The 14575-nt window shown below is 49.5% G+C and overlaps 2 protein-coding genes across 2 annotated transcripts; both read left to right on the top strand.

The window, feature by feature from the left end:
• The first annotated feature begins 1361 nt into the window (after window positions 1-1361).
• Window positions 1362-7665, top strand: cplx3b (complexin 3b). Its single transcript, XM_035629371.2, has 3 exons — window positions 1362-1963; window positions 4639-4726; window positions 4926-7665. The coding sequence occupies exons 1-3, from the start codon at window positions 1806-1808 to the stop codon at window positions 5148-5150; spliced, it is 471 nt and encodes a 156-aa protein (XP_035485264.1). The 5' UTR covers window positions 1362-1805; the 3' UTR covers window positions 5151-7665.
• A 1402-nt stretch (window positions 7666-9067) lies between these two features.
• Window positions 9068-12107, top strand: si:ch1073-459b3.2 (growth arrest-specific protein 1). The gene has a single exon (XM_035629258.2). It carries the CDS (start codon window positions 9794-9796, stop codon window positions 10541-10543), a length of 750 nt encoding a protein of 249 aa, XP_035485151.2. The 5' UTR covers window positions 9068-9793; the 3' UTR covers window positions 10544-12107.
• The last annotated feature ends 2468 nt before the right edge of the window (window positions 12108-14575 follow it).

Raw genomic sequence — 14575 nt, 5'->3', positions numbered from 1 at the left:
CTCTGAGGTCCTCTGAGGAGACTCACTTAACATTTTGGATCAAGGTGGTCGTCTTGGGTTCCAAACCTCCTGGTGTAGAGCACCTGCAGTCAGGTCTCAGTTACAACTCATAAAAAAAGGGAGTGGGACCTGGGCTGGAAACGAATCCCATAGGTGTGAAAAATCAAAAGCAGCAGGATATAAATTGATGTTGAAACATGCTGGTTAGGCAAATTCCTTCTTTTGATTCAATTTCACAGAGATGACAGTTTTGATCTTGTTCACTGCGTTACGTCTCCCCATCTATTTGCCGGTGGATGCTTTGAAGTGGGATGGCGGCTTTAGAGCGCGGCAGGTACAGGCTGTAACAAGGCCTCGCTAAGCCTTGCGACAAAAAAGACGCGGAGACGCGCCGCGTCTCTCCTGATCCACGGGGACTGAGAAAAGTAGGCCAGGCTCGGTGTCAGGCTGCTGCGGGGATCAGGACGCCGAAGTTGTTGTTGACTAGTGATCAAAGTTTCCTTTTTCGCACTTTGGGATGTCAAGAATCACACCGGAGGAGAAGAGTGAGAGAGATTTAAAATACCCTTCACACACACACACACACACACACACACACACAGACACACAGGTCATATTTTTAGAAGTGAGGCTTTTCAGTTGACAGTGTCACCAGTTGTACCCAAGCCTTTCCATAAATCATCTTTTCTGGTGATACACGTTGAGCTCTTCACCCTGCCGACCCCGTCAAAGACACACAAACACAGAAACGTGAGAGGACAGAAACTCCTATAGGAGGTCTAATAGGCATAAGGTGCTGATGTCATAACTCTCTGTACCCGTGGATACAACAGATACATGAGTCACTATAGGAATATGATGCCACCAGAGACAGCATTTCTAATTTTAGGATGTCAGCTCCAGTCTCTGAATGTTAGGGGCGATGGATAATAGCAAGGGCATTCAATGTGACTGGAGGATGAGTATCTGCTACTGTTGCCGCCCGTGCACATGTGCCGAGGCTCCATCGTGAACATGTGCATCAAACAGACCCTTGGAGTGAAGACTCATCATTTCTAGGGGATCAGGCCAATAAGTGTACTCCATGCCCGGAGTTCATCGACGGCCATTTGACTAATTTGCAATTAGTAAAGCTCTTAGTGTGTTGACAAACTATTAGGCTCCAGCGCGCAGACAACTCCGAAAGGGACAGGGGCACCAAAACAGCCAGGGGACACTGAGGCTGGTCACGTGTCGTTCGTGCACGCACGCCCACACACACACACACCCAACCCCACCCCCGACCCCCACCCCGGAGTCCCGTCCGACTCCCTCCTGAGTTATAATCAGACGGCGAATCACGGGATCCCGTGCAGCCCGGGATGCCGACGCGCGCCATGCGAGCGCACACCCAGTCCGGCGGTGCCTGGGATTGGGCGGAGGGAGTGGTGGCTGCGGACGCAGTCTCGGGATTGGCAGAGTTCACCGCCAAACTTGTTGACTCATAACCGAGCCGCTCCCCTCCATCCTTCACGGCGCAGAGCTGTCCACTGCCAGTGGTGCTGAAGCTGCCACCTACCCGAGGGCGCCGTTGGAGCAATTTCCATCTTTTCTTCTTTCTTTTTTTCTCGTTCGCGGTTTCATCCACACGTCGAGCTTTTTAAAAAGTGACATTGCTCCCGAACGACATCCTCCAGGCGTCGCGTTTAAGCGCCACTCCAGCGTCCGGATTTCCATCCGCCTCCGCCGCTCTTTCCGAGAGCGCGTCGAGCCCTCAACTTCTCAGCCGTCAGAGAGAGAGAGAGGACGCTCCCGAGTGCGCAGCCATGGCTTTCATGGTGAAACACATGGTGGGAGGACAGCTGAAGAACCTGACGGGCGGGCTGACGGAGGAGAAACCCGAGGCGGAGAAAACAGACGCCGGCGCGCAGGGGATGACCCAAGAGGAATTTGAACAATACCAGCAACAGTTAGAGGAGGAGAAGTAAGGCGGTGATGGAAGCTCGTGGTTGTGAGATTGTGATGGAAATGTGCAGTGTGTGTGTGTGTGTGTGTGTGTGTGTGTGTGTGTGTGTCGGGGAAGCGGTGGAAGCGAGGCACATTTAAACGATGTGTTTGTGTGTGTAAATAGCCGAGCGCTCCCAGTGCGCCGCGCGCCTTCTCTTTACGCATCAGTGCCATAACGCGAGCGCTCCGCGCACAGCTGCTCGTTCTCGCCCAGGGAGCTCGCCTGTCCCTCGGCGTGGGCAATTTGTGTAGAGTCGTTTTTTTTTTAATTTGTGATTCCTGGAATCATTCTTCCGTGCAATAGTCTACAGGGATTCGAGCCCGGGGCCAAAAACGTTCCCATTCCTGTGCGTGCGGCCAAATAATCAGGCAGATTGTGTGTGTGTGTGTGGGGGGGGGGGATATTGTTAGAGGGGGCAACTAATAATAATTAATGTTGGCTTTACTCTCTTAGATGCCTTTCATTCATACATAAGTTGCTTCTCAAGATGGTTGTGATTTTATGTTATTATATTGCAGCCAAAAACATCTTAAAATTTAGAGGCATTGCCTCTATGATATTTATAAACTGGTGTTTTAGATGGGATTTAAGCTGTGAGCCTTTTCACTCTTCTTTTGTGCTCGCTTCTTTCATTTAACTCCTTCCTCGTGTGTCTGACATGCAAAAGTGAATTATCTTAATGCTCTTTTTTTCCATCATTTGCAATTTTTTTCAATGGTCTTTATCTCCTGAGCCTATTTAAAACAACAACAAGGTCATCTGCGGGAAAGAGTTTGCAGACAATAACACTACACTATTGATTGGTGTAATGCCTCCCTTACAGCAGGACTCCGCTTCCCATATCAGATGTTCTCCGTCCTGGTCATGAAATAAATTACCGCAGAGAAAATAATAAGGGATAAAGAATTCATGGTAGACTGGGATTATAAAGTGTGTCACCAGTAGCATGTGCAGTCATTTTAAGCAATATAGTGGGAGGTGGTGTCCTAACTCATGCTGCATGAAGCTCCACAGGAGGTCTTGGCGAGATGCCTAACGCTCTGCTGTCACAGTGTGACCTTCGGTGGAGGTGAATTATTAGTCAGAGGTGCTAAACACGGGCGTAGATCACTACAGGAGCCCATACTGCTCAGATTAAAGCAGGATATAAGGTTCGGGGGGGCCGGTGGGGGTCGGCTTTGTGGGGCGACTGCTCACAGTGGCATGTCACATGTGAACATTTGTTTTATCACCCTCAGCACTCGGGCAACAGCGACAAGCCAGGTCATCTGATGCCCTTGAGAGGGGAAGACAAAGAGCTCTGCTCATTGGCTGTGTGAGTGAGCGCCGCGCGGGGCTGCGCGTGTGACGTTTGGTGTTCGGCCTGCTCACGTTAATACAAAGTGAACCCGGGCTCTCGCGGACAGCGGCATGAATGCTGCGTCCTCAGATGATGTGACCTTGCCCCGACACATTGGGCACAGCCACTTTGCACACAATGCTTGTGTGTGTGCGTGCGTGTCCTCTTTTAGATTATGCTGCTCAGTTGATCCTTGTAGGCGTACAGCGTATCCTCTGCCACTCTGGCTTTGCTTTGAAGAACATCATCTGGGGTGTGTAATAAAATAAAAACTAAAGTGGTCTTTTGTCACTGTGATCACGCCGTGCTCGGCCCCAGGCCACGGCAGCATGTGTGCTCGGCATCGCGACACGTCGTCGGCTCACGACGTTGTGGAGGCGTTTCGGCGTATTTAACAATTCATGAGGGGACGATTATGAATGACACTGCGGCCATAAATATTCCAGAGTGATGTTTGAGTGAGAACTCGCCGCAGCCTACAGCCTGCCCTCTGCTGGGGGCATCACGCACCGTGGCTGGCTTGTTTACATGAGTGGTTTTAAAGCCTGGAAAATCCTCAACATTGCTAAGGATGTATTTCTTTGCAAAAATGGGCAGATTAGGCAAGAAAAATCCAAGAGGTGAAACATATATTCCACCCTTCTACAACCCATCCATCTGACTTTGCCTATAAGGAAGGTGTTTTGATATTTTATGGATTTAGGGATGAGGATGAAAACACAGTGAAGCTCTGCTTTTTACTCTTAGCTGTCAGGAGTCGAGTCCAGGATCTGACTGGAATGGACATGGGAGAGCTGTGACAGTGGGTCTGCAGTTAGTGGGTCCCCTCTGGCAGACCACATCCCAAAAAGGCTCAAAATCCCTCAGATGAGTGTCGGGCTGACGCAGTGCTACATCTGCGGCTCCTGAACATGAGCAGGACATCTCTTTCTGCTTTTTGGTCCCCGTGGCGTCACTGCCGCCGCTCCGCCCCTTCTGCTGGCTCCACGCTCAGCCGTCAGCGTTAGGATGAAAACGCATGGTGATACTCGGCTCCGAGGCCTTCCGGGGCCCCGGCCCAGCAAGAGCCCTTGCGATGCTGCCGAAGCAGAGACGCAACTGCACATGGCAAGGACGATGAGGAAAACTCCTTTTTCATCATGTGTGGTGCTCAGAGGGAACGTTGTTACTTCAAAGCCGAACAATGTCACACACTTGATCTGGTCATATAGTGTAGTTGGAAGTATGAGATGATCTAAATTGGTATTGCGACATGAACCTTCTGCAGAAAAAACAATATCCCCCCCCCCCCCCCCCCCCTCCTTTCTTGCAGACAAGAACGAGAAGCACAGTTTGCCCAGAAGAAAGCTGAGAGAGCTACAGTTAGAACTCATTTCCGGGAAAAGTACCGATTACCAAAGGTAAACTGCTCCAGCTCCGCTTTTTTTTTTCAAAAGAAAAGTAACAACACACACCGGCATTTGTACAGGTTATTCTTGTAGTCTATAAACTGTGGTGGGATAAACTGTGGAGCTTTTTCTTTGAAAGTTGTGGTGTTATGGCCGTGTCAGTGTGGGCGTGTGTCTACTGTGTGTCTTCCGACTTGTGTGTCCACCTCAGAATGAGACAGATGAGACCCAGATCCAGCAGGCGGGCGACGACGTGGAGCTGCCCACGGAGCTGGCCAAGATGATTGCTGAAGACAACCAGGAGGAGACGCACAAGCAGTCGGTGCTGGGCCAACTGTCCAACATCCAGAACGTGGACATCGACCAGCTGAAAGACAAAGCCCAGGCCACACTGGAAGACCTGAAAAAGCAGACGGAGAATTGCAGTCTCATGTGATGTGGCCAACTCTGCGCCCCAAAGGATCAGAGTTTTACTCGTGCAAATAGTTGTTGTTTTTTTCAGAGGCAGAGCTGCTCTAGAGATAGAAATATTCTTGTTGCTTCTGTGGAATGTCAGTTGGCAGAGCCACATAATAACAGTTATTCTAGCCGTGCAAAGTTGGAAAGACGCCCCGCCGAAAAGAGGGTAAAAGACGAGGCGGCTGATATTTTGCAATCTGGGGCTCATACTACTAAGTAGAAGGAAACTAGCTTTTTTTGCCATAGCGTCATCTAAGCGAGCTAGTTTGACGAGTGTACCCGTTGCCCTTCAAATATCCTATAAGTCGTGAATGTCATTCATATATTTTTACTGAAATTCGCTGAGTTGCACTCTCAAAGCCTGCGGTTCTTTGGCTCCTCCTATTGATTCAACCGACAAGATTATATCTGCATTCAGGACAACTCCTCCTCTGAGAAAACGTTATCCAGTGTATCAAATCCTTTCGGTCCCCAAACTCCCCCCGTGTGTCTGAACCTCATGTGACCTGTGATAACACGATATGATCCTGCAGCAGAGGTCTCAGTGTGTGAGTGTGTGTGTGTGTGTGTGTGTGTGTGTGTGTGTGTTTTATTGCTTTCAAACACACAGAGCAGCGGCGAATTTCACAGAACACTCATCAGTAAAATCCGCCGCTTTGTTGGAAAGAGAAAAAACACATACACAACACTGACGCTGACCCATGTCAGGAAGTCACATGTGTGTGCTATGTTGGATGCAGGGAATTGGAGAATTTATTTTAGGATGAATAAAATGAACAAGCCATTTGTGGATTTGTTTACATTTCACGTACAAAAGCACAAAACCTTGAAATGGCCAATATTCATCTAGAGCAACAAGCCAGGCTGATCGTTGTTGTAAGTAGCTTACTAATGCTGGCGCCCTGGTGCCCAGACAAAAGCTCCTTTCAACATTAGTTTTAATATTTTCCTGAACATATCATTACACAGGCGTTTGTAGCTTTTCTCCGTACTTCAGCGTGCCTTGGACGTCCGCACAAGGCTGTCTCCTTCACAGCTTCAAGCTCCCTGTAAGCTACGTTTTACAAAAACGGGCCTTCTTGTTTGCTCCTGCGGGGACTTTCTGTTTTTATCAAGTTGAAATACAGTCAACCAAACAGTGTTTGCTGCATTTTATAAGCTAATACAGAAAAGTGTGTAAAATAACTCTGTTCCCAAATTTAACCTGGCATCAATACCAACCACATTTAGGGAGTAAATCTGTTTTTGTGCCGTGTCCAGGGGGACAAAAAAAAGAGCGAAAAGCTGCTCGGATACGAGAAATGTAAATGCTTTAGAAGTTGCATTCCAAAGGAAAAGGCATCAATATGTCCGACTGTGTCACTGAAGTGGTGTGTATAAATCCACATACAAACATTTATGTTGCGTAAGATGTAAATGTATGTCCTGTTTGCCTATAATGTCAACAGCGGGCCGTCGCTCGCTATGCTGTCATCGCCTCGCTGGGTCTCGTGGTGTTGTCGACCGTCGCGTGACCTTTGACCCCGTCCCCCACCTGACCGACCCCCGCGCCCTCGCTGGTGATGTTTTTGTGCTGGTGCATTTTGTGCTGTTTAGACGACGTGATGCGTCAAGTGGTGTCTTTGTGGAACCCTGGTCCTGAGGCTGAGAGCGCCGGTGGTCGCGTCACCGCCGCGTTCGGGCCTCTGCTGTGTCCTCGCCAGTCGTACGTGAAGGCGAGGGCAGTTACAGAGGGGGCGTTGTTGGTGTCGTGTAACATTCATAAACATTTTGCCAGTGTTTGATTTCATGTGGCAGTGGTGTGGAGGGTTGATGTCAGCTTTGATCGCACATCTGTCCCCACTTTGATTCCTGTTGATTCCAACTGACCCCCGTCCCCGAAAAAAGATTAGAAAATGTTTTCATTTCAAATATAAATTATTGACATATTTTATTTGAGAGGAAATGTGGGCATAAAGGATATCGCCTGTTTCCTCTAAACTCGGTGGTGATTTCCTTGCTGTAGCTACAACACTACCGCTGAAGGAAAGCTGAGGCAACATGTAGACATTTTCAGTGCAGTGGTTATCGTCACGTGATAGATGAACAGTATATTTGTAACATTTCATGATGATCATGAAGCAGAGGAAAAGTTGCAATAAGTCCTTTTATGATCAAGCTATCTGTCATGTTTGACGATAAGACAACGTTGTTGGGTGGAGCAGAAGCCATAAAGCAAACTGCTTGCTTTGTATGTGTGTGTGACTTGAAATAATAATTCAATAACGCCGTAATAATAACAATTGTGATATAAAAAAATGTAATGTCTGTGCTGTCATCCTGTGCAATCGATTCTTTTTCTTTCGTGAAGTGGCTGCCGTGACACGCAGTTCCTCATCATTCTTTGTCTGGTTCTTTGTTTCACAATATCTCTGTCATTCTGTCTCTGAAAGGATTTCAGTGATTTCTTTTTTTGTTTTAAATGCAATAAAACAGATTTTTAGGATAATGTGCTTTGTCTGTGTTGTGTGATTTTATTTTGGGGGGGGGGGGGCAGCCTCATATTCTGTTTGATCATTTTTCGGAGTTGTTAAATGCGCATAAGCTTGAACACCAGGTGGAGACAGAAATACAGTAAGGAGTACAGCATCATCCCAGAGGGAGGCTGCAGAGTGACTGATCAGGAAGCTGATGGATTATGATTGACAGCTCAGAGATAGGATGCTGTTGTCAAGTATTAGCACAAGATGTAAACAGTATAACTTTTAACAAGGGGGTTGACGTTCCCATAATGTGACAGCAGACGCAGAGCAAGACAAATATCCCATATGCACCAGTGTGTGCCGAAAGCCTTCGTATAAGAGACATATTTATATGTAAATAAGTGGCTATATAGATGATGCATATAACAATAATACAGTAATTCAACCATGCGTTTCTGTTTTCTTTTCTTCCAGCTGTACATGTGGTACAAAGGGTCTAAATATATGGCATGTCCTTATAATCAACACTTTGCATTTTCATACAGGGAAAACAAAGCATCTCCTTTACATAACAGATTTCAGGTTGGGCATACATCTGGTTTTGTGGTGTAAAACTGGCACAGCCAGTGGGGGGGGGGGTTGTTTGGCGAAAAAAAAAGAAAAAAGAAAAAGTTAGTTACCATTTGAATGGCAGGGAAGCCGGAGCTGTTGGTAGTTCTCAAGTGCTGCGTGAAAGGGGATGGCTGTAAAATATATTGATGCTGAAACCCTCTCCATTCACAGGCCGCAGTGCGTGAACAACCCCCGCCCCGGAGAGACACTGGGCCGCTGCGTGGACAATCGACCACAATTGGGGTGAAACGGGCCAGAAAATACTATTCTCTCCCATTCTCCTCCGTCAATCGGAGCTTAGCGCACTGCGCAGGGGAGTGGGGGGGAGCGACCCTTACGAGAGAACCCCTCCACGACGACGGTCATCGCAGAGACCCCCCCCCATCTCCTCCTTTGAGCCCAGTTTATGGCTAAAAAGAAACAGGTTTGTTTCGCCGCGCTGAAGATTGGAGGAGTGAAGTTGCAGATGTGAGCTCCCTGCAAAGGAATGCGTTCTGCAAGCAGGTCCCCCCCCCCGCCCCCCCACTCGTGTTTTGCCCCTTCTGCCGCGACTGCAGAGGGGCCCACACGGATTCCGAGTGTCACGCAAGGACAAACTTCTAAACGTGTTCATCACCAGCAGCGCCGTCGGGGTGAGAACGTCCCGCGTCTCTCACACACCGACGGGACTCGTGCGCGCGGAGCCCCGGGGACGGATCCCACGACCGACTACTCGAGGACGACCAATCGGCGGCCGGGGCTGTAAATGAGAGAGACCGGGGGAGGAGGGGGGAGGAAAACTTTTCTTTCTTTCCCTTTTTTTTCTCTCGACAGAAGGAGGGGTGTTGTGGGGGGTGGGGGGGGATGCTCGGCGGACCGTGAAGCGCAACAGCAGAGAAGGGGGACAAAGGCGCACGGAGCGGGAGGACGACATGCGACAGATAGAGCCCTCTTCCAAGTGAGGAAAGAAACGACAACGACGACGACGACGACACTGGGTGATACGTGTGGTGCAGCTGGGAAGAGGAGTCGCAACCAACCATGGCAAGGGAGAGGAGTTCAAGTGTACCAAGTGAGCTGCGGACCACGGCCGCGGTCCGGCTGCGCGTTCGCTTGGGATAAAGCCCGCGGGCGCGTCGCGGTGTCCGCCCCGCCACGGACTGCGCCGCCGGCGACAGGAGCAGACGGAGGCTGCGGATCGGAGTTGTTTGGTTGTTAGTTTTACTACTTTCTCACTCTTGAGCAGGACATGCTTCCCGGGGATGATCTCCCCGAGTCCGACCCTGGCCCCCAGTGTCGCGGCGCCGACCAGGCAACCAACGCGCAATAGTTCGTGGATCGTTTCTAGAAAAGATCGGCTCGACGTTTCCCCTCACTGCGCTGGCGACAACGTGTTTGGTTGCGGGGGGAAACAAAGCGACCCTCGTATGGAATAAGTGTGTGAACTTCAGTGCGCGATATCGAGTGTGTGTGTGTGTGTGTGTGTGTGTGTGTGTGAGAGAATTGCCCCGACACTAATGTGCTGGCGGAGAAAGTGCACGTCACCGAACCAGAACTCCATCCAAGCATGGCATGTTGGTGCGGCGCCCTGGCACTTCTCCCGTGGGTGCTGGTGGCCATCGACGCGCAGCTCATCTGCTGGCAGGCGCTGCTCCGGTGCCACGACGAGCCGGAGTGCGACCTCGCGTACAGCCAGTACCTGGCGGCGTGTGAGGGCAACCTCAGGGCGACGCGGAGGCAGTGTCCGAGCCACTGCATCAACGCGCTGATCCGGCTCAACCACACCCGCAGCGGGCCGGACCTGGAGAGCTGCGAGTGCGCGCGGGACCTGGAGTGCCTCGGCGCCAAGCGCGCCATCGAGCCGTGCCTCCCGCGCAGGCACCCGGGCGACGCCGGCGGGATCGGCTGCATGGAGGCCAGGCAGCGCTGCGAGGAGGACAGCAACTGCCACACCTCCCTCACGGCCTACCTGTCATACTGCGGGCAGCTGTTCAACGGCCGGAAGTGCTCCTCCAAGTGCAAAGCCACCATCCAGCAGATGCTGTTCATCCCCAACGGCAAGCTGCTGAACCGCTGCGTCTGCGATGGGGTGGAGAGGCCCTTCTGCGAGGTGGTCAAGGAGAACATGAGCAAACTCTGCTCCATTGGGGACCACAACGTCATTTCAGACCAGCCGGATGTGGACGACTTGTACGAGGACGAGGACTATGACCCCAAGAACGACAGGGAGGAGGTGTACACCGACCACTCCTCTGCCCAGAGGGTCTCCAGCTGCATGGCGCTCCTGTTTCTTCCTCTGGCATGGATGTTTGACTGAGATGATGGCCACTGGAAACACCGGGATTCGCGGGGGGTTCAGTGACCTGCCCAAAGACACTTCGGCGCAGCATTGTCTACTGCCACCGCGGAACTCGACCCCGGGGCCTGCTGGATGAGGAGCGTTGTCCCACGGGACTCCCTGCCATCCCAGCTTTTAGTTGCACTGAGACAAGAGAGCACACTTGTGATTTGTGTAGCGCTTCCACAGTTGTGCAATTTACACAGTGATTCATCTTCATGCACATCTCACTCAGGAATACTGCTCTTCTGATTTGTGGTCCTCATGCTCCCTGGTAAGGGCCTTGTAGTGGGTGCGACTGCTTACTTTTTAGCCAAGTAGAAGAAAGCCTGTTGTCACAAACACTTCCAGGTGATAATGAGAGGAAATGAACCACAACCAGACCCTTTCTTTCTTTTTTTTGGCAGGCCACTGCCATGTTGAGTGCCTTTTAAAAAGCCCCCTGTTTGTTTGGTCTGGTTTCAGTGCCACTTGGGAGTGTGGCCTTATTAAGACCTTAGACAAACATTGGACCCTTACAGTCTCTGTTTGCTCTGCTCTCCATTTCGGGGGGCCGCCGCATTGTTGCGGCGAAAGCACACGTCAAATATTTGTGGGCCAAGGCAGAGGACAGGCCAGGGTGTGAGATCAAGTTCTTAAATGAACTGAAGCGCCTCTGCAGCACTCTTGTCTGGGCCCCTCCCTTGTTTCAGATTGTTTTATTGAACTTTTCCTGAGGACCCCCCCCCCCCCCCATCCTCCTCTCTGCTGCCCTCCCCCCTCTCACGCCTTTAAAAGACCCCTGTCTTTATCACAGCTCTCACGCTGAAGCAACAACCCAGGGAAACCCGTCCGCTGCCGGTGTGAACGTGTGAACAGATCATACCTGAAGTTTGTCCACACGACCACCTGTTCCGACACACCGCTTGGTTTTGTGACTCATGTGCGGACGCATTTCAAGAGAAACTGTGTTTCGAGGGCAAAACTGTTCCAGTGAGACATGATAAGCTCACCGAGGAGAGAAAGTATATCTGGGTATATGATGATCTACCTTAGTGACTCACCGAGTTGAGGAGTGTTGTTAAACCTCAGCGGAGGTGCGTTCGGCCGCGCATGGAGCTCTTACCGCACGCAGGATTGTCACCAAGTGCAGTTTGAACTATTTTGCACAAACACAGATGAAGGTCAGAATTATTGAAATGTGATTTAATTCAGTTCCCTAATCCCTCTTAAGGCTCCTGTGAGGCTACTGTGCAGTGAACAGGGCTAATGTGACCGGCTCGAAGTTTCTACAGTAGTCCAGGGATTCAAACCAGCGGCCTTTCAGTGTCACCTCTTCTACTGTTCCATGTCATGCTGTAAAAGGGAAAGTAATAAAAAACAAACATGGTTTTTGTTAGTATTGTTCACTTTTGGAATGAAGCCGTCCAGTTGAGTGTCCGCCAGTTGGAATGGTGTCAAAACTAACCTTCTTTGTTTTCGGTACATAGCAGTAACCATCTCAGAGCAGTGTCTTTTCATGTGGGATGGGGGAGTTTTATAATAAAATGTTTACGAGCTTAAAGTTGTGTCATGGTTTGATTTGAGCTCAACTGTCAGCAAAGTGAGACATGTGATCAAGAATGTGTCTCTAGCAAGCCTCTAAAGGACGGAGCTGGATTTTTGTTGACGTCTTTGGTTCACAAGAGCTGTGAAACTGTAGCTCCTCCGCACTTACACCCGGTATGTTCTGCAGTTTGAAAACGTTTAATCGGCATTCAGTCCCGGGTCAAATGACTCTGGGACAAGACCGAGGGAGCGAGGTTCTATTCGACCTCACCCAGAGACTCTGTACGAGTCTCTGGGTGAGGTCGAATTGTCAAATTGTTTTCTAAGTTTCCTAAATCTTGACGTGACCCGGAAGTATTAGATCAGCAGCCATGATGAGAGCTGTTCGTATTCTCTAAATGCAAAGGAAAGGAGCTTCAATGCTTCCTTCACTATCTCCTTTAGCATAGGGCTCACTGGAGCTTCCTTTGTGACAGCGATGTTAAACATGACGCGCCATGCACGGACGTAAACAATTCAATCAGAAGTAGAAATAGAAGACGCAGAAGAGTATGAATATGACCCAGAAGAGACGCACGTCATCATGTAAGCTACTGTTACATATGAAATTACGTTTTCCACTGAGGTCAAGGAATAGTAGAAAGGAAGGACGATTCGACCATCACCGTATGCTTCAGTGGTGCTTGGGAAGTAGATACACTAAATTGTTGAACACAAACGCGGCTATAATTTGCATACCTGCATGTACCTGCCCCTAACCACATAGTTATTCATATGTTTTGTTATGTCATAATGTATTTGGTTGACATCATGCTGAGGCTCCTAATCAGAGTGTGTGAGGGTGGAGGTGGCCGGCCGGGTCTCACGGCGTTAAAGTTGAAGTGTGTTTTGAGTTGTGTTCTTCATAAAGAGTTACCGGTGGGCGGCTGTTGTTCTGGTGTGTGTTGGGTGACCCCGGGGTGGCAAGGATGTTTGCCACAGAGTGTCACCACAGTGCGCAGCACAGCATGTGGCTGTTTGACTCTCTAATATTTGGATGGATGATGTCACTGTAACTGAAACCTGCGGAGTTTACTGTGAACAGTCGACTCCAATTTTTGCCTTCTGTGTATATTCGTAAAACTTTGCTACTGACCAGAAGTTTTTTGGGGCTTGTTCCATAATTAACAGGTCAACCCGTTTTGCAAATGTAACTTAATTCACATCCAAAAGGTGAAAAGGTGAAGTGACGAAAGCAACGACTCATTGCTGCTGTTCTCAGCAAGTATTAGAAGAAAAAACGAGAGAAGGAACATTTTGAGTCGAAAGCCAAGTCGAAATGTTGAGAATAAAGTCGAAATAGCTCAATTTTAATCTTGAAATTTAAAGTTCATTTTCGACATTTTGACTTCTCGATATGCAAAATGAAAAGGAAAATGATCCGCTTATTTAATTTGACTTAATTGCCACTTTATTCTCAATCGATCCATCCATCTGCTATCTGGGGGCTGGAGCAACTCAATTCTCAAAATGAAAACAAAAGTGCTCATTGTGATTTTTCTAACACTCTTCTTTAGTCTGTGTGTTGAAATATACCTACACCAGAGGAGTAATTAGAAATGTTACTTGAGTGAACAGGTGGACAGATCTCCGGGCAGAGAGAGTAGTTCTTTCTCAGCTTCTGATTTTTCCCTAGCCACAGGAATCCTCAAGCATTTGCAATTGTCTGTTGAGCCTGGTGCCATCCAGTTTAGTTGGACTGTGTCTGGTCCAATCCGCTTTCACCATCGCCAGACACCTTGAAATCCTCCAACCAGCCCCCCTTTAAAACCCCCACCCCACCTCCCCATCCAGATTCTGGGAGCAAAACCAAAACAAGCATGAGGCGAGCAGCCTCGGGGAGTTGAGAGTGTGGAGGGGCAGAGGGGGGACACAGAGGCAGCACTGTGCTGCAGCCCATTTTCTAAATTATCTTTATTCAACATTTCTCTGAAACCACCTCCCCCTCAATCCCCACTCGAGCTTCTCCGCTCCAAAGTGGGAGTGGCCCTGGGATTTAGGAGGCTCTTGTCTCTCGTAGGTACAATGTTCCATTCATGATAGCCATCGAGCCACAGTGAAAGGCTGACCTGCTCTCTGCTTTCAGGTTAAGGGGTGCTGGAGTCAAGGGCACCCAGTTTTCTTCAGCTCCAGAGCACAGGGACCCCTTTATAGGGGACGCTGATGCCAATTTGACTCGACCTTTGCTGCATTAACAGCATCACCAGAGAGGGAGAGCCTGGAGGGGGGAAAGGGCCGTAGAAAGTGTTGTTGGATGTGCAGCAAAATGAAGGCTGATTAAAGGGGCGATGCTGTAGGTTGCGGTTCGGAAGAGCAGAGTGGTGGTGGGGAGGGGGTTAAGTTTTCCAGCTCAGAATCCCCCTGTCTGGATTGCATTACTGTAATGGTATTCTATGCACTTTTTGGGGGGGAAATATAAATAGGCTGTACTCCCGGGAACAAGCA

This window comes from Scophthalmus maximus, chromosome 4 (assembly GCF_022379125.1).
Source record: "Scophthalmus maximus strain ysfricsl-2021 chromosome 4, ASM2237912v1, whole genome shotgun sequence".
In the NCBI taxonomy this organism is placed as follows: Eukaryota; Metazoa; Chordata; class Actinopteri; order Pleuronectiformes; family Scophthalmidae; genus Scophthalmus; species Scophthalmus maximus.
The sequence above is the reverse complement of the archived record's forward strand: the minus strand, read 5'-3'. Positions and strand labels throughout refer to the sequence as shown.